At 33.4% G+C, this 20,206-nt stretch overlaps 1 protein-coding gene across 1 annotated transcript; it reads right to left on the reverse strand.

The window, feature by feature from the left end:
• Positions 1-6,800: 6,800 nt before the first annotated feature.
• LOC147287640 (lupeol synthase-like) lies at positions 6,801-11,417 on the reverse strand. Its single transcript, XM_086242500.1, has 17 exons — positions 11,288-11,417; positions 10,873-10,962; positions 10,394-10,591; positions 10,210-10,294; positions 9,771-9,937; positions 9,484-9,672; positions 9,263-9,376; positions 8,992-9,111; positions 8,753-8,875; positions 8,554-8,652; positions 8,323-8,379; positions 8,180-8,226; positions 7,945-8,088; positions 7,679-7,856; positions 7,364-7,444; positions 7,152-7,235; positions 6,801-7,001 (listed from the first exon to the last, which is right to left on the reverse strand). Exons 1-17 carry the CDS (start codon positions 11,306-11,308, stop codon positions 6,882-6,884), a joined length of 1,917 nt encoding a protein of 638 aa, XP_086098626.1. The 5' UTR covers positions 11,309-11,417; the 3' UTR covers positions 6,801-6,881.
• Between the last annotated feature and the right edge of the window lie 8,789 nt (positions 11,418-20,206).

Consider the following 20,206-nt stretch of genomic DNA (forward strand, 5'->3'; position numbering starts at 1 on the left):
GTTGCAGGGTGAAACTGTACCTTTGAAGCCTTACACTCACTAGTATCTTGTCCCATATATATAACGCATCCGGGAGTACTGCCCCTTTTTGGTACTCAATCAAGACAGCTTTGGCATGTATACATCATAGTCTTGTGTTCTTATACAACATATGGTAAGGATATATATGTTTTTTGCTTACCATGTAAACATGGTGTCTTTGTTAGAGTGAGCGCTTCAACAGTTTCATGTAACATATCATTTCCTTTTTCTTAAGGTACAAGCACTCCTCAGTACCAATGGCTTGACCAGGTTGTGTTCTCAACACATTGTATTTATTTAATCATTTTATCTTGGTTTCTTTTTTGGTTTTCTTGTAGCTGTTATATGCAAATGATTATATATGCATCCATTGACTATTGACTTTTGTTTGTTAGTATTATATATATTAATTCATAAATTAATTGTTAATTAAATTCATTACCTCACACATCTGTGTCTTGTTTTTTATATATTAATTTTGGATTATTTTTATATATATTTTATGGAAATTATAATAGCTGAGTTAATTTAAGTTTCTTACTCAACCAGGGTGCTGCTGTTAGTTTATTTACAGTTCTAATCATCCATGTTATAAAATTTACCAGAACTTGGTGCTCGTTTTGTGAAAGCATTTTCCAAGTCCCAAAAAGTCATTGGATGAAGTATTAATTTTTTGTTTGTTAGTATTATATATATTAATTCATAAACTAATTGTTAATTAAATTCATTACCTCACACATCTGTGTCTTTTTTTTATATTTTATTTTTGGATTATTTTTAAAATATTTTATGGGAATTATAATTGCTAAGTTGACATAGATGGGAATTATAATAGCTGAGTTAATTCAAGTTTCTTACTCAAGTTGCTGTTAGTTTATTTACAGTCCTAGTCATCCATGTTATAAAATTTACCAGAACTTGGTGCTCGTTTTGTGAAAGCATTTTCCAAGTCCCAAAAAGTCATTAGATGAAGTATTAATTTTTTGTTTGTTAGTATTATATATATTAATTCATAAATTAATTGTTAATTAAATTCATTACCTCACACATCTGTGTCTTTTTTTTATATTTTATTTTTGGATTATTTTTAAAATATTTTATGGAAATTATAATTGCTGAGTTGACATATATGGGAATTATAATAGCTGAGTTAATTCAAGTTTCTTACTCAAGCTGCTGTTAGTTTATTTACAGTCCTAGTCATCCATGTTAAAAATTTACCAGAACTTGGTGCTCGTTTTGTGAAAGCATTTTCCAAGTCCCAAAAAGTCATTGGATGAAGTATTAATTTTTTGTTTGTTAGTATTATATATATTAATTCATAAATTAATTGTTAATTAAATTCATTACCTCACACATCTATGTCTTGTTTTTTATATTTTATTTTTTAGATTATTTTTAACATATTTTATGGTAATTATAATTGCTGAGCTGACATATATGGGAATTATAATAGCTGAGTTAATTCAAGTTTCTTACTCAACCAGGGTGCTGCTATTAGTTTATTTACAGTTCTAATCATCCATGTTATAAAATTTACCAGAACGTGGTGCTCGTTTTGTGTAAGCATTTTCCAAGTCCCAAAAAGTCATTGGATGAAGTATTAATTTTTTGTATATTAGTATTATATATATTAATTCATAAATTAATTGTTAATTAAACCTCACACATCTATGTCTTGTTTTTTATATTTTATTTTTGGATTATTATTAACATATTTTATGGGAATTATAATTGCTGAGTTGACATATATGGGAATTATAATAGTTGAGTTAATTTAAGTTTCTTACTCAACCAGGGTGCTGCTGTTAGTTTATTTACAGTTCTAATCATCCATGTTATAAAATTTACCAGAACTTGGTGCTCGTTTTGTGAAAGCATTTTCCAAGTCCCAAAAAGTCATTGGATGAAGTATTAATTTTTTTCTAAAAGAAGATTGGTACATTTGTTGCAGGGTGAAATCGTACCTTTGAAGCCTTACACTCACCAATATCTTGTCCCATATATATAACGCATCCGGGAGAACTGCCCCCTTTTGGTGCTCAATCAAGACTGCTTTGGCATGTATACATCATAGTCTTGTGTTCTTATTCAGCATATGGTAAGGATATATATGTTTTTTGCTTACCATATAAATATGGTGTCTTTGTTAGAGTGAGTGCTTCAACAGTTTCATGTAACATATTATTTCCTTTTTCTTAAGGTACAAGCACCCCTCAGTACCAATGGCTTGACCAAGTTGTGTTCTCAACACATTGTATTTATTTAATCATTTTATCTTGATTTCTTTTTTGGTTTTCTTGTAGCTGTTATATGCAAGGAATAAAATTTCGGGTTTATTTCGATGGATATTTCGACGGAAATTTCGAAAATTTTTAAATTTCAACAGAAATTAAACGGAAATGACAGAAATTACTATCAAAATACGGAAATTTTGAATTAAACTTTACTATATGTTTATTTAACATATTATCTACTACATTGATAAAAAATATTGAAGAAACTAAATTATATAGTAAGTTTCATGTGATATAAGATGAATATAATACGCGCTGAAGGTAAATAATGTGAAATAAAATTAGTATAATGAATAAATAAAATTAATATATTTTTTATACTCTATAATATATACATTAAAACCTATATACTTTATAATCTGTACTCTATATTGTTTAAGATATCGTATAGGATATTAGGGTTTAGGCTCTTTAAGATATTTTTAATTATTTTTTTATATAAAAATGTATTAGAGTTTATTGGTTTAGGGTTTAAAAACAATTAAACGAAACCCCAAAACGCCCAAAGGAAACCCCAAATCATTTTTTTTAATTGCCCAAAAACCTCAAACTAGGATATGGTATATGATATTAGGGTTTAGGCCCTTTAGAGTATTTTAAATTATTTTTATATAGAAATATATTAGAGTTTAAAAACAACTAAACGAAACTAAAACGGCCAAACGAAAATCTAAACCATTTTTTTTTTCTTTACAATTGCCCAAAGGCCCCAAACCCCAATCAACCCTAAACTTTTTAATTTTTTTCTCTTTTTTACTTTTTTTTTCCTTTTTTTTTTCTTTTTTTTTTTCTTGTTTTTCTTTCCTTTTTTTTTTTCTTTCCTTCCTTCCCTTTGCTTTCTTTTCCCCTGAGTCTCCTGTCTCCACTATTTTTCTTCTTCTTCTTCTTCTCTCTCTCTCTCTCTCTCTCTCTCTCTCTCTCTCTCTCCAATCCATCACCAACCCACCCTCACCTCTTTCTCCCTCATCTCCTCCTGCCGTCGCCACCCCTGTCGCCCCCCCTGCTGGCCTCTTTCTTCCCCCTACCACCCCCCTGCCGCCCCCTCTTTCTCTCTTGATCTCCCCCCTGCCGCCCCCTGCCACCCCCTGCCACCGCCCCATTTTTCTTCCAAAACCCAGCCTCCTCTCCAAAAACCCAAAACCAGATCTCATTGGCGAAAATTTTGAGGATTTCGGCAAAAGTTTGATGATTTCGACAAAATTATCCCGAAAATTTAACAAATATAAATTTCGATTTCGACACCCCACAAAACTGAAATTTTTATCAAAATTTTAAAATTTAACACCTTGGTTATATGCAAATGATTATGCATCCATTGACTATTGCAATGTGGGCTGCAACATGTTTAGGTGACATTTTACCTGACAAAGTCGCTGCACTACTGTCAGAGGTGCAGGTAAAGAGAAAAAAACAAAAAAACAAAAACAAAAAAGTGGAAATTGAGTTTAATAGTGAGAGACGGAAGCATTTTCAGACATGATTGGGCTTTAGAGCATCTGCACTGGCAATCTATCTCCAACACTAAATTTGGAGTTAAAGATGAGAATATTTCAAACATATTCTTCATCCTATTAATGACTACGCCAACCGTACTCCATTCATCCAAAGCCAAATTATTATTTTTTTCTTATATAAACTAACAAGTAACAATTAACAATTGCTCACACTAGTTGGTAAATTAAGCACATTGTTATTTTTATTTTCAAAAAAGTTAATATTATTATTTTTTCTTTATTTTGTGTACATTATTAATGTCATATTATTGGTTAATAAATTAATAAACTAAATATATTTAAATATATTCAAGTTTGGTCTCATATTAAAGATCTCATTGAGATCTTTGTGATGATATAATTTTTATCAATAAAAAATTTATAAATAAAAAATTATAAAAAAATAATAATTATTATTTAAAAGTAATAAAAGACATAAAAAGAAATAAGAATGTTTGAACTGGGAAGACAAGGATAATAAGAGAATATTGAAAAATGAAAATTAAATGGCGTTAACAATTTCACAACGCCAAAACTGGCGTTCAAAACTTTCTCACGCTAAAAAATATTTTAGGGGGAGTGTGAGATAGCGTATGGGTGCAACTCACCCAACTCCAAATTTGGGACAATTGAACGTCAGTTTTGGCGTTGTGAAATTGTTAACGCCATTTGATTTTCATTTTTCAATATTTTCTTATTATCCTTGTCTCCCTAGTTCAAATATTCTTATTTCCTTCCATGTCTTTTATTACTTTTAAATAATAATTATTATTCTTTTATAATTTTTTATTGATAAAATTATTAGGAACCCTGATATAGAGGATTGGCAGCCCAAGAGTTGTTGCACAGTCACTATAGCCCATTAAAGCTGATAACAATCACATTTTCTCACCAGGAGACACATAGCATCAGAGCTAATATCCCATATTTCTTGAAGTGTAGCGTGATTAAAGTTTTGTTTTTGGCATTAATACCATGATTAAGTATTGTTAGCATATGTAATTGCATTTATTACAAAAGTTGAATCATTAGTGTGGACTGAACTAAAGACTAGATAGAAGATATAAGGGCTCTTCTAGCGACTTTTGACTTTTGACTTTTGAGACCGCTAGTTGCCAATTTCGCAGAAGAGAATCAAATAATGCTGCCCATTTATTAGAAAAATATGCATTGTCCAACCATGGGTGTTTTGTTTGGTTGGATGTTTAATCCGGGCCACTAATATGTGTTAAAAAAAAATAAAAACTAATGGATCATATTATATAACATGTAATGGTTATAATACTATTAGACTTTAGTTAGAATTTTAAAAGCAATAAGGTTTTAGTCAATAAATTGTAAAATTAAAGAACCTGGATGAAAGTCTCCCAAAGTTGGGCGTTCAACTGAAAAGTACCTGATCTATATTCTATTCACTCAAAAACCATTATACGGAGAATTTTCATGCTTAAGGACAAAAAAATGTGGCAAATGCTCAATATTGCACTGTAATATCATTTTTTTTGCAATACAGTTACACTTATATATCCTTTTAAAAAATTCAAAATTCAAAATCTTAACATCATAAATCCCTTAAAACATACAAAATCATGCCTAAATACACTCAAATAAGACCCAACATCAACAAAAAATTATCAAAAAACATGTAGAAAATTGGAAATAAAAAATTTGCAATGCAATAACACTTGACACTGTTATTGCATTGCAGTACCGAGCTCTAGGCATTGTTTTGTTAAAACGCAGACACACGTCCGTCAGCGTATTTTTAGGGGCTTTGAGTTAAATATATCTATATATATATAATTGCTCACTTTTGAGTCTTCTTAAAATTTTAAAGGGGCTTTTCAATAGTTTTCTATTAAAAATTTAATGTTGGTGAACAAATTAAAACTAAAGACTAGCTGCGGTTCTACATTGGGACCAAAGGGGTTATAGCCTGGCCAAAGTTTTGAAAAAAGAGCTAAGCCTAGTAGCTTACAATAAGTTTCATTCTTCTTTTTTTTTTTTTTTTGTTGATTCAAGAGAGGGGGAATTGAGCTTTGATACGGAATAGAAAAGAAAGAATCAGAATTGATCAATATATTTCTCGAAACAAACGAAAAGGAAACGAAAGAAGAAACATAAATCGTGGATCAACTAAGCCCTCTCGGGGGATTCTTTTTTTGTTGATTCAAGAGAGGAGGAATTGAGCTTTGATACCGGAGGTAAATTCTACGACCCTTTTAACTGAGCTATCTAGCAATTGCTAGATTCTATTTTTTTCTTAATATGTTATGAAGGAAAAAGATTCTTGTGTTATATTAAACTGTGGAGCTCCTAAAAACTTTCTTGTATTATAAAGATAGCGTTCAGTTTTGATCAAGTCTTTCGTCTGTCTAGCTTGCCCAACTTTTCCATCACCATCCTTGGCAATATATTGACGTGGCTCCTGAATCCACAAAAACATGGTTCACCGGCACACCATTGATCAGCCGCAAGTGATATACAACGGCCGCAAGTGGTCAGCCAAATCACCCTCCCTTTCTTGGTGATAGAAACTACCCTGGACTGTTGGAGGTGGCAGACAGTTTGTAATAGTTAAGTTGAGCAATTTGGATTAGTCTTGTGTTTACTCTTGGTTGCTGCTATAGCAACCAAAACCAGGTTCTAAGGAAAGTTAATTTACTCTTTCAGCAGGCTATCCCCAGCTCTTAACAGTTTGCTAACAAGTTCATTAAAAGGTTAGCAAGAAGGCTCACCATAGATACAATAAGCACACTATTTTTATGGCACTATCCACAAGGATGTCTTATTATTATGCAAAAGCTAGGAGAACAGAAGGGTTGAAGTGGCTTGAAAAGGCCATTTCATATAGTCTTACGAATAAAATTTACCATCAACTCTGTCAAAATATATGTGTGTGTGTGTGTAAGAAAAGATTAAATGCAATGCTCACATCTAAACCAAAGCAAAAGAGAAGACCTTCTATTGTAATGGGCTGCACAGCTATTCATTAACCTTTACGTTCTCTTTTATTTCAATTGGCTCCAAGCATATGACCATGTTTCTACATACATCTGAATCCACACAATTACACAGAGAGAGGAAATGAAAACACATTACGGTATTCTGCAAGAGCCCAAATTGGGAAGATATTCCTGTAGGCTGCATAGTGTAACATGGCATTCCTCATGAAAACTCCCATCAGTTCCTGTCATGAGGAGAAAAGAGTAAAGATGAGTAACATGTGGCTTGTACTTAGTAAGTGAACACTAAATATCAGAAATTCAAGGATGTAAAAAATATGATATCCTTTTCTATTTTCCCCTGCTGCACAATATATATTGTTTAAGAATTGTACCTGTTGAGGGAAATCGCCACTTTCCAGTTGAGAATTGATCAACAGCTTTGCAGCTCGGTGAATAGGAGTAGGGTCTCTCTCAACCTATTACTCGAAAATGAAAAAAAAAAAAAATCAATTTGAAAATTTAGCTCGGTGAATAGGAGTAGGGGAATGTGTACAAGTAAAAGAACTGGGGAAGTGGCACATAGATGTATAAATCATGTACTAACCTGTCCGCCATGAATTAAACCCATCATTCCCATTGCAGTCTGCACCAAATTCGACCGGTCACCTTCAAGAGGTGTATAGATCTGTATTACCAATTCCAGAGAATAATTTGAGTTTATTCTGGTCAAGAGACAAGAATCTCATACTTCATTTACCAATGAATCTAAGAAAAATAGATGCACAGTATATCTTGGAGTACATAAGCGGGTCCAATTGATATTTGATGGTTAAGGATAAAAGGCAAAAAGCCCAGTCCACACATAATTCCTGTAAAGGGGAAGAAGAAAAAGAAAAAGAAAAAGAAAGAGAAAATGTACCTTGTTTGTACAAGAAGTGTAGCTCTCTCCCCAACCACCATCATGTCTCTGTGTTTTGAGTAAAAATTCAACTCCTCTGCGTACAGCCTCACAGTTATAGTAAGTCTTGCCAGCAGCCTCTAACCCTCTAATTGCAAACCATGTTCCATACATGAAGCAGATTCCCCAGTTTCCATACCTACGAAAATGCTTTTCTATTTTAGTTTATTTCTCTTACACGAGATAAACATAAATATGTCATAAAATTTTATTTTAGGCAAATATACCATGAGCCATCAGGCTTTTGTGTGTCTTCAATGAACACTACAGCATTGGTGATGAAATTATCGATCTGTTTCTTTCTATGGCCAGGGAATAACTTCCTAAACAAAGCTAATGCCTGGATTGAAGACGAGGTGCACTCTGTATAGCTGCATGACTCTTACATTAGTCTTCAAGGAATGTAGTAGTACTCTACAGAATAAAGAATTACAGAATGGAGTGTGGGGTCAAGAATTTTACTCGTATTCAATGACGATATCCTCCATAAATTCTACAGGATTGAGCCACTTGAGGGGAATAATTGAATATAGGCATGTCAGGATACATAACAAAACAGTGGAATTTAAAAATATTTGGTCATGTATAAGATTTTCTGTATCTACCTCCAACCATTTTGGGGCTCCTGTTGGCTCCCAGGCTGATACACCACCATTTGGACTCTGATTCAAATCATACAATTGAGTTTATTAGTACCATGATGTACTTCTTATATAATAAGTACTAATGAGAAAATACAAATAAGTGAGTTTCTTCATTTCAGGGATCAATATGAAAACTTCCCCAATTAAAAAGATGTGCTAGAAGACAAACAGGTAATACAATCTAATCCTCACCTGCAGAGAAATTATTACATTGACAGCATCATAAAAACGCTCAGGTTCCATCTGTTCACCAACTAGTTGTGGTGGCTTCATTGATAACAATAGGCAACACTGTGCAATATAACAATGGTATATGCTGTAAGCAATATATAATTGTTATGGATAAGGCTCAACCCTCAACTTCTGAAAGCATATGAGTCAAAATAAGTACCTCCAGAGCTTCTGCAGTACAGTCAGAAACTTGCCATCCATGGTCTCGATCAGAGAAAGTCCATGCTCCTTTAGAAATGTGACGAAAATGGGCTAAAAAGTCACCAGAAGGATTTTCCCTAACCTAGAACATTATGAGTGAATAAATATTTTAGCTGACTGAAAATGTAGAAGGAGAAAATAAGATACTTCATGAACAAAGTATATAGTAAACAGAGAAGTACAGAAAATAACAGAAACCTGAGATTTCTTCAGGTAATCATGTGCTTTCTTAAGTACAGATCCAAGTTCATCACTGAGATTTCCAACAATCAAAGCTTGAATGGAAAGACTAGCATCCCACGCCTGACTACCAAAACTCTGCATATGAATAGAAAGTATCTCAGACAAAAAAAAAAAAAAAAAAAGAATAGAAAGTATCAAAATCAGTACTTTGGTGGCCCAAGTAGCACTTCCAACAATTTTGAACTTAAAACCTGAGCATACAGTCAGGGGAAATAGTTATACAAACCTGCGTTGTTATTCCATCTTCTGCCACCCATACGTAATCTGCAACCCTTGCAAGATGCTTCTTATAAGATTCCCCATTCGGATCTTCAGCCCAGCAAGCAAGCATATTTAATGGCTGCCATAGTCAAATGACAGCACGTTACCAAAAACAGCAGACATATCCGGCTTCAACAGATTATATATTCATTCCGCCTTACTTTCCTGAACTAATAATCTGATTACCTTTTCGACACCTCCAATTGTAATGTATCGACTATTCTCATCTTCATAATGAATATGTTCAATCGTTTGTTTAAGAGCCTTCTCTCTCAACTTTTTGAAGGGCCAGCGAGCAAGAAGAGGCTCACACATTGTGTAAAGACTATCCCACATTACACATTGTAACTTACCATGGGGATAGTAATTATCCTCCTGCATTGAAAATATGCATGACAAAAATTTTTTAATAACATAAAAATGCTGCACTATTATATGAATCAAAATTAAAGGTGCAAACCATGTAAACTCACCTTTGCACACAGATGGCGCACCTTGCTCCACTGAATTTTACTGTAAGGTTCATTATAGATTTCTTCTCTCAATTCTAGAATGAGAGGTGTAATGGGGCCAACAAATCTTTTCCCAAACAAATACGACATAGGCAAGTAAGTCAACCGACAATAACACAACAAGTTTGCTGCAAATATAAAGTATTAATTAGAATGAGAAATTTAAGAACCATAGAAACTTGTATCTGAGTATTCCATATCTAAAGAAGGGAAAGAAAAACATCTATTTGTCACCCAGGCTACAAAAGAGATAGTCCACTTCCAAGTCAAGTTACAATCTTTTCATTGAACATAAAATTGACTAATTTCTCACATGGTCAGCTAAATATGGTCAGTTGGGAAAGTCCTAAAAGCATTATCCAATTTTCAAAGTTCAAGCAGTAAAAGAAATTGCGCAAACCTGGATTAAAAGGGAGCAAAGATGGATAGGCCCAAAACTCTGGGGGCATAGGGTTGCTTCCCTCCCAATCATACACACCAAGTATCTACAATAGAAGATAAATTTAATCATCTGAGACAGACTGCAATAAGTACTCTAGTGAGAATAAGATTACTATCTGAGTTAATACTAAAAGTGGTCATACTGCCATCCAAGTCTTTCCCCAAGATGATGAATGTGTTGCACCACCATGATCAAGAATCCACTTCCGTGCCCTTGCGCAAGCGTTGTCTAGACCCCCATCGGGTCCTTCTCCAAGTAGACGCATACAAATGTAGTTGAGAAGTGTACAAAACATCATACTAGGAGCCTGTATGTCTAATCCCCACCCACCATCTTTGTTCTGCAATGTACAAAATTCTATAAGCTCAATTGGAGAAAGTGGCCAGATTAGAGCCATGTGTAATCCCACATCGAGTAAATAAGGAGTTCTCTACCTATTGTTATATAAAGAAAGAAACTACACACTAATACGCAGGAATTTCGGTAAAACCCCATACCCGTTTGGAGGTGCGGTGGCTAAAGTGAGGGAATACCACACAACAGTAAGCTTTATAATCTAGAAAACAGAAACAGAAGTAGTTGTTCATCTAATGAAACACATATCACACATAAGCATATTACCTGGTGATTATATATGTACCTAAGCATTTCCTTACAATGCTCTGCAGAGAAAGCAATACTAAGATGCCCTGTAATGTACAGGGCCATGACCTGCATTTTGTGGGAAAAAAGAAAAACAAAATGGTGAAAATTAGTATTAAAATCTAATTTGCTCCAAAACCCAGATGTTAATATGATTGTTTGGTACTTTGGTTTTGGCAATTTGACAAAGCATATTACTTTTATGGTGAAAATCAGTATAAAAATCCAATTGCTCCAAAACACAGGTTTACCAATTTCATCTACAGCATGATTAATTTTGCTGTTTAGAGTAAATTACATATGATTGTTTGGTACTTTGTTTTTGCAGTTTGGCAAAAGCAAGTTAATTTTACATGTTCTTGCATATATTGTGGGAATGAAGAGTAGTGCTCACCATGGGAGGAACGTAAAACATAGGGCCAGCAATTTGAGCAGGCCAATGGCCATGGGGTGATTGCAAGGCTGACCAGAAGTTAGCAGCCCTTCTGAATGCAGCTGTGGCCTTTTCATATCTACAATATTCCTCATCACCATCCTGTACTTTCACTTGGGGAATTGCTTGTTTGAAGTTTTTCTCTCTTAGAAGCTAAAGAATATGGTAATTGAAAACAAAACACAAAACTTAAATTGTGTGCAGTAACAAGAACATAATCAATGCTGTTAATCACAAACTGTACATATGTTTTCCCAGAGGAGTTATGATTACTATATAGGACCATTAAATTTTTTAATGTATCGAGGTAAACTAAATAGTGTTATGATTACTGTATAGAATTGTCAAATAATATTTAATTTGCACCTTCCTACAATCCTACCTATTATTTTGGATTAAAACCTTAAATTCTTTTGTGATATTAAAGTTAATTAATAATTCATGTGTAAGGCTCAACCGCCCACATGGAGTCCCACCACCTTATGTGGCACCATATGTGTCCATCCCAGGTTATGTGGCAGTGTGGCACCATGTGTGTCCATCCCATGTTATGTCCATCCCACGTTATGTGGCACCCACACATATATATATATATATATATATGTCATACCAATTACCATGTTATGTGGCACCATATGTGTCCATCCCATGTTATGTAGCACCATATATATGTTTCCCCGGCCTCGTTATCATAGCAAGAGTTTCCACTTGGGAAGGCAAAGGATACTAAAAAAATCAAACTCTTATGAAATAAATGAATGGTTAATGCTTCTTTAGCTGTAATTCCTTTTTATGTTATAATGGTATTTACTCATGTGGACTCATATGGGTTCCCTCTCAATTACAGAGATGGTATATGGTATGATCAGCTAAGTTAGTCTCCAGTGCCAGCCCTCAAGGGGGGCACCGAGTGCGACCGCCTAGGGCCCACTTTCAAGGGGGGCTCACAAATTTTTATATTATGTATATATTAATATATATATATATATATTAAAAAAAATAGTTGTTGGGTTTATTTATAATGTATTCGCTGTAATTAGGTCTTTCTACTTATTGTGTCAGAGCTGTAGTTATCCAGTTTCTTTCTTTGGGCTTAGGCCCCCCTTTGTACAAAAAAAAAAAAAAATTAGGCCCTTTTAAGATATAAAGTTTGGATTCTGCAATCTATTTTTCCTTGATTATTAGTTGAAAGCCACCTTTTTATTTTTTTTATTTCCTTAATTTGTGTTTGGCCAACTTGCTTCATTTTTTCTTTGGCTTCTCACATGAATCACAAGAGAAGCAAGCCAACATCCTCATCTGCATGGTAGTGAGTCCTTTTTGGCCTTGGGTTTACACCTTTTTTTTTTTTTTTTTTTTTTTTTTTTTATCAAAACTACATGTCTTCTTTCTGGAAAGTTGGATTCAAAGAGCATTTTGCTTTGAATTGGCAAAGACGGATCTTTGCCTCTCCATATAGTCTTGTAGAAAACTGGTTTTTCTTTTTTTGTTCTCCACATGCTCTTTCAATTTGAAAGAAATTAGAGAGGTCCCATTGAGGCAAGAAGGTATTAATGTTTGAGTGTGTGTTTTTCCCTTTTAATTTTTCTCTTATATTCCTATAAATTTTTTTTTTTTTCAATTATTTCTTGACGTTCAACCAAAAATTTCCTAATTGATTTCTTGATGTGATCGAAAATTTCCTAATTGATTTCTTGTCAATTGTAAATTGTTTTGCAAAAGATTTTATTAGAGGCCTAATTTAGATTTCGCCCCTGGGCCTTCCAAAGTCAGGACCGGCCCTGTTAGTCTCAATAGTATTATACTATCATCTCATACGAGAAAAAATTGCATGTAACAGGTGTATACATTTTTTCTTTCACAATAAATAGTTACATGACTAATATGTGAGAAGATGTTGAGAGAATACAGTTGTATATATATATATCCGTTGCATGAAAGTTTTTTCCTAACTATCTCATACGTACAGTTGATTGTACAAACCTGCATTCTGCAGAGGAGGTCACTGCAAGGCTTTTGCTTGTGACGATTGTTGTAAAAATGTTGACGAGCATCTTCAACCTGGGCTCGCTCCTCAGGTGTGCCTGCATGAGGGTCAAACTCCCATGTCTGTCTTCCCACAAAGTCGTTTGTGCTGAATAAGTAAGGGTCCTTTGCACCTTCAGCTCCAAACTTAAGCTTCCACATTATTTAGTCAATCTTTGATGATCTTCAGCAGTACGTGACTAGACTACTTATGAACTTAGAGATGGTTGTGAACTTGTGATATAGTATAAGAAGCCTCCCATATATATAGTACATAGAGGGCATATGGCCGACCCATAAGTCATGTTAATTAAGCCATGCATTGCAGTTAACTTTGACCAAAATGAAACGTACAATAATACACACTTTCCTAAAGAACTAAATAAGAGATATATATGGTGTTAACTTGAAACATATATATATGTCTGAGGAAATTACAGATTTGGTCCATTTATTTTATACCTAGTTCAATTTTGGTCCACGATCTTTTTTAAGTTCTGTTTTGGTCCACTAATTGTTTCATTTGTTCAATAAAGGTCCAGATTTGTGACTTTAAATCCTTTGGGTTGTGTTTTCTTCAATTATAATTGAAGTATAAGTTATATTTTATCATTCCTTAGTCATAAAAACAAATTTGGAGAATTATAATCTAAGAGAATTGAGATTAGGTGAAATTTGAAAAATTGGCAGTTTCGGATACCCTACTTTGGGGTCAATTATCTTGAGTTTTAGAACTTCAATTTGGATGATCTTTATATGTTTGTAAAGAAGAAATGCATAGCTTTAAAATAAGTATATATTTGCTGAATTTGGGTGAAATTTGATAGGATAAAAGACAGACCAAATTTGAGAAAACAAATCTGGACCTTTATTGAACAAGTGAAATAATTAGTGGATCAAAACAGAACTTAAAAAAGATTGTGGACCAAAATTGAACTAGGTATAAAATAACTGGACTAAATCTGCAATTTCCTCATATATGTCTGGTCCACTTATTTTTTTGTGTTGACCTTTTTGGGAAAGAATTCTAGACAGCATGTCACAATAAAAAGTGCAAGGAAGGGACTTACGTCAATTAAATTCATTAAAAGTTAACTTAGTGTGAATTGAACTATTGAAGCCCATAGTACGTAATTTTTCATACAATAATATATGTGAAGAAACTTGACCTGCTGTATGGCACATACTTCATCTATTTTACTCTTAACTGGTTAATAATGATGGCCATGTTGGTGATAGTGACATAATATGTCTTTAAAATCAAACTTAAATTTTGGGGACAAAGTGGTAGTATGGTGACAGCAAGAAAGAAAAAGTGTGGTAGAGCATTATCAAGAAGACAAGAATGTATGGCGTGCAAGAGATAGCTTAAAGAGAAGACAACAAAAGAGTACCACAAGATTTGAAAATCTTATATTTATAAAAAAAACACAAAACTTGTATGAATCCAGCGTACTGCATACGTAGTATGGTGATTTCTCTTAAGATTTATAGTCCTTGGCGTGATGAAATCTCTTTGTAGTGAAAACTTTTTCTTGTTCGTAGATTGTTAAATGGCTCGACCGTAGTTTATATTATTAATTATTATATTGTTAATTTCTTTGTAGGGAAAAAACTCGAGAAATTATTTTGTATAATCGATACATTGTCACGTGATATAATTAGTTTATGTGTTATAACATAGGTGAATGTTATTAATACTATACCCTACTAATATAAATATATCGTCTAATAATATCCTTATACGTTGGATTAGTTATACTACATATCGGTATATCGGTTATACTCTATAATTTTTTTTGTTTTAAAAAAGAAGAAAACAAAAGAGTACCACAAGATTTGAAAATCTTATTTTTATGAAAAAAACACAAAAAACTTGTACGAATCCAGCGTACGTAGTACGGTGATTTCTCTTAAGATTTATAGTTAGTGGCGTACTGGCGTGATGAAATCTTTTCTTTTAGTACATGTTTTTGTTTGCTAAATTCAAGTTACTTAAAGCCTGTCTTGTAGTGAAAGCTTTTTCTTGTTGATAGATTGTTAAAGAGAGCTGCTATTTGCACACTTTTTTTTTTGTACACAGTTTTCTCTTACACACCTCCTACCATTTTCTAAAATTTAAAATTTCTCTTTCACACACTCCTTCCATTACCAAAATACCCCAACCTCATTAATCTCACAAAAATTTCTTACTACACACCCACCTAATTCAAACACTACACACCCTACCCCAAATGTGAATTTTTAAATAAAAAAAAAAAACAAAGAACAAAAAAAAAAAATGTTGAAACCAGCCACCCACCCGCAAGCCTCTGCCATCCCAGCCCCTCCTTCTCGGCCCTCCCCCTCCCTCACCCCGACAACCTCCCTCCCTTCCCCTCCTTCCCACTCTTCTTCCCTCACCCGATCACCTCCCTCTCTCTCTCTCTCCTCCCCGCAGCACCGACCCTCGTATTTCTCTCTCTTCCTCGCAGCACCACCTCCTCCCCGCAACACCAACTTTAAAAAAAAAAAAAAAAAATTTGCAGGTTCGGCAGACTAGTGCCGAACCTGGCTATTTCGTTCGGCAGGTACCCGCCGAACAATCCTCTTCTATTTAGTGGATGTCTGCCGAACGAAATAGTCGAGTTCGGCACTAGTTATTTTTTATTTTCCTGTTAAATGGCTCCACCGTCCTAATTTATATTATTAATTATTATATTGTTTCCTTGTAGGGAGAAAAAACTCTTTTATAACAACAAAATTTAATCAAGATTGATGTGTACGTAACAAGAAAAAGTTTCATAATTCCCCAGATCAATCGGGTTTTCTGTTCCCATTAAAATATCATAATATTTGATAAATTAAAAAAGAGTCATTTAGATATACATCCATTTTCAACACCCTATTTTAGAATAGGCTCATTAGGTAGTTTAACACTTTTTATTATTTTTTTTCCTGATGTTAGCTAATAGTTTGGGTATTTATTTGATGATATTTTCAAAATATACCATGCCTTTTTTATAGGTAGTCAAACACGTTAATTAAATGCGTTTTGAAAAACCTATACAATTAAAGACCTAAAAATCTTGCACAATCCCAAAATCCGAATTTAACACCTAAAATACATTAATTAGAATTAAACACACAAAAGTCAAAACTCCAAAATCTTGCAATTGCCAAACCTCAAAAAATTTGCGATTCAAAAAATCCAAAAATCTTGCGATTGCAAGAATCACTCCGAATTCATAGGTGGCTACACGTCTCTTACGACATCTAATTCAAATTTTGTGGGTTTTGATGTTTGATTTGGTGGAGGTATCTTGATCGTGCGTTTGACACCTACAGGGGAGGTTTCGTAGTTCTACGACACCTATTGTACGTGTAGGTATGATCATGCCCTCTTCTTTTCTAATTGATTTTGTAGAGATTTGTTTGTTTTTGGTGTAACAATGTTTGGGGATCGATGTTGGGTTCTCTCTCTAAAATAATTGATAATTGAGAATTGAAGAATTGAAGAATCGAAGAAAGTTGGGGTTCTTTTGCTGGGGACGTTGGGTTCTTCTGCTATAGAATAGGTATATGCATAGGTAATAGTTATTTGGTCTATCCAAAAAACCTATATAATAGGTATATGCACGGGTAATAGGTATATGCCGCATCCAAACGTGTTTATTTTATTAGTAATGCCACACTTACCACATTTTTATACCACAATTTCATATTATTTTACATGACATTCATACATTGGATACTAAAAATAAAAAATAAAACCTAAAAAAGAAAAAAGAAATACCATGTCCAGTAAAATAATGACACATAAGGTGAGATATAAATATGGAATAAAAAATGTGGAACAATTAGCATTTCTGTTATTTTATATACATATGTAATAGCTCTCCATGTATTAGTTATCCAAAAAAACCTAAATCTGTGGATAGGTAATTCAATTATTATTAAACCTAGTGCAAAGGTTGCATATGTAGAAAAAAAAAAGGCTTGAGAGGTTTGATTGTTACCTACAGTACGTTCATGTAAATAGGAATGTTTAGCGATTGTCAAAATATTCTTGTTTGTTTGAATGACTTTTGTTCATAAAATACTTATTCACCCGGTTTGATAGTCATATATTTCCTAGTAACTAGGTTTGATTGTCAGAAACTATTTATTCACAAGATTTGAGTGTTGTAAACTACCTTTATAAAAGATTCGATCGTAATACATGCATTACCTTTTTTGAAGGTTTGTTAGTCAAAATCTACCTTTTTCAAGTTTTTTTAGTCCTTAATTTTTTTGGTAGGTTTGTTAGCCCGTTGAACCTTTTTATTTTATTTTTTTAAATTTTTATGAAACCTTAGTAGTTAGTACTAGTGTTATTAAAAAGAAACTACCTAGTGCACAAATGTAAATTTGAAAGTGGGTAACGGAGCTGACCCGTGTGTGCTCATGGGTCAGTTGTCCAGTCCATTTTACTAATATATACGAACCAAAACATGATGAAGACCCAATAAGGTGCTTGCTTGCTCTTTCCATAGATCGATTCCAAGATTCACTTTTTAATCAGTGTTCAGATTAAATGCTCATGTACGTGTAGCCTTGATTGAGATAAAAAGTGCTGATGAAAAGGAAGAGGGGCTTCAATGTAATTAGCGCGCTTATTTAATGGGCCAAAATGGGGGTGCTCCTGCATCTTTTCCATGGAGATTGAGGAGCTGCATTTTTATTTTTATTTTTTAAAATTTCTCTTATTTTTTATTTATAATTGATTTCTCAAATTTTTAAAACATTTTTAAGTGATTAGATTATTTTCACAAATATGGCCCAAACAAAAAGATTAAATAAAAAATCTAACAGAGCCAAGGATACTTTGCAACTTTTCAAAATTTCAGATTTGACATTGTAGCATTTTGAACTTCAGATAACGAAGTGAAATTTTATCCAAATCACATGCATGTTGCAAAGTGTAATTAACTAAGAATTAATATTTAGCATTTAAAAACGGCCAATACATATTTTTTGTCCATGAAATTTGTTCCTGCATGTTCTTTTATCTTTGTAGTTTTAGATCATATTAATAATGAAATATCTAAAATATTTATTCATATGTATTGTCATATCATATTTTCGTCTACAAAATAAATTGAGTTAACAGTTTGGACCTAATAGTAAACATAATGAAAGTACGAGACTGAAATTGTTAAAATTGAAAAACGGGGACCAAAGTGGAAACTTCGTTAAACTATGAGGACAAAAAATGTACTTTGGCCTTTTTTTTTTTTTGGGTTTTGATCCTTAGTTTCTTTCCATTACCACTTTTGATCCAAACTTGAATTGGGTTCATTTACGTCAATGTTTCTTAGCATTTTTGTTGCTATAATTTCATTTTGTTATAACAATTTACTCTAGCTAGTAAGCACAATAGCTTGCCCTTGCACCATTATACCAATTGATGCTGAAAAACTAACCACATCGATCAGTGACAGCGTTATCATTCCCCACAATGTTAATTCGGATGCCACAAATTAAAGTGTCTTTTGCGGTGGTCGCCGTGGGAGCTTCTATAATGACTGCAGGCATAGAATGCCTGCAGCAAAAAAAAAAAAAAAAAAAAAAATAGATAACCTGCTGAACTGGTAAACAAGTTTTACCATTTTTTTGATGCATCTCTCAAGATAATGGTAACTCTTGATCAAGATGTGGTAACTTACCATATTCTTGATCCAAGTTACCATTTTCTTGAACCAAACATCAAGAGAATGGTAACCAAAACCTTGCCTCAAACCAAGTTACCACTTTTTTGATCGTTCGATCAAGAAAATGGTAACTTGGTTCAAGAATGTGGTAACCAAGCCCAATCATGACCAAAATTACCATTTTTTTGATTTTTTTCCTCAAGAAATGGTTACTTGTTCTCAAGAAATGGTAAGTTACCATTTTCTTGATCAAAGTTACCATATTCTTGAACCAAACATCAAGAAAATGGTAACAAATTAGTGAGGCAAAAAACGTTACCACTTTCTTGATCGTTCGATCAAGAAAATGGTAACTTGGTTCAAGAATATGGTAACCAAGCCCAATCTTGACCAAAGTTACCATTTTCTTGATTTTTTTCCTCAAGAAATGGTAACCTTTTATCAAGAAATGGTAAGTTACCATTTTCTTGATCCAAGTTACCATTTTCTTGAACCAATCCTCAAGAAATGGTAACCAAATCAGTGGGGCAAAAAACGTTACCACTTTCTTGATCATTTGATCAAGAAAATGGTAACTTGGTTCAAGAATGTGGTAACGAAGCCCAATCTTGACCAAAGTTACCACTTTCTTGATTTTTTTCCTCAAAAAATGGTAACTTTTTCTCAAGAAATGGTAAGTTACCATTTTCTTGATTCAAGTTACCATTTTCTTGAACCAATCCTCAAGAAAATGGTAACCAAATCAGCCAAGCAAAAAACGTTACCACTTTCTTGATCATTCGATCAAGAAAATGGTAACTTGGTTCAAGAATGTGGTAACGAAGCCCAATCTTGACCAAAGTTACCACTTTCTTGATTTTTTTCCTCAAAAAATGGTAACTTTTTCTCAAGAAATGGTAAGTTACCATTTTCTTGAACCAATCCTCAAGAAAATGGTAACCAAATCAGCCAAGCAAAAAACGTTACCACTTTCTTGATCGTTCGATCAAGAAAATGGTAACTTGGTTCAAGAATGTGGTAACCAATCCCAACCTTGACCAAAGTTACCATTTTCTTGATTTTTTTCCTCAAGAAATGGTAATTTTTTCTCAAGAAATGGTAAGTTACCATTTTCTTGGTCCAAGTTACCATTTTCTTGAACCAATCCTCAAGAAAATGGTAACCAAATCAGCCAAGAAAAAAT

This window comes from Dryas octopetala, chromosome 4 (genome assembly GCF_963921425.1).
Source record: "Dryas octopetala chromosome 4, drDryOcto1.1, whole genome shotgun sequence".
In the NCBI taxonomy this organism is placed as follows: Eukaryota; Viridiplantae; Streptophyta; class Magnoliopsida; order Rosales; family Rosaceae; genus Dryas; species Dryas octopetala.

What these genes read in the sequence shown, in the direction of transcription:
- LOC147287640 (XM_086242500.1), bottom strand. Translation starts at nt 11,308, where the DNA reads ATGTTTTACGTTCCTCCCATG. An exon ending in TTTGCTCCCTTTTAATCCAG is followed by an intron (nt 9,938 to 10,209) that starts GTTTGCGCAATT and finishes TTATATTTGCAG; the next exon opens with CAAACTTGTTGTGTTATTGT. An exon ending in TGCGCCATCTGTGTGCAAAG is followed by an intron (nt 9,673 to 9,770) that starts GTGAGTTTACAT and finishes TTTTCAATGCAG; the next exon opens with GAGGATAATTACTATCCCCA.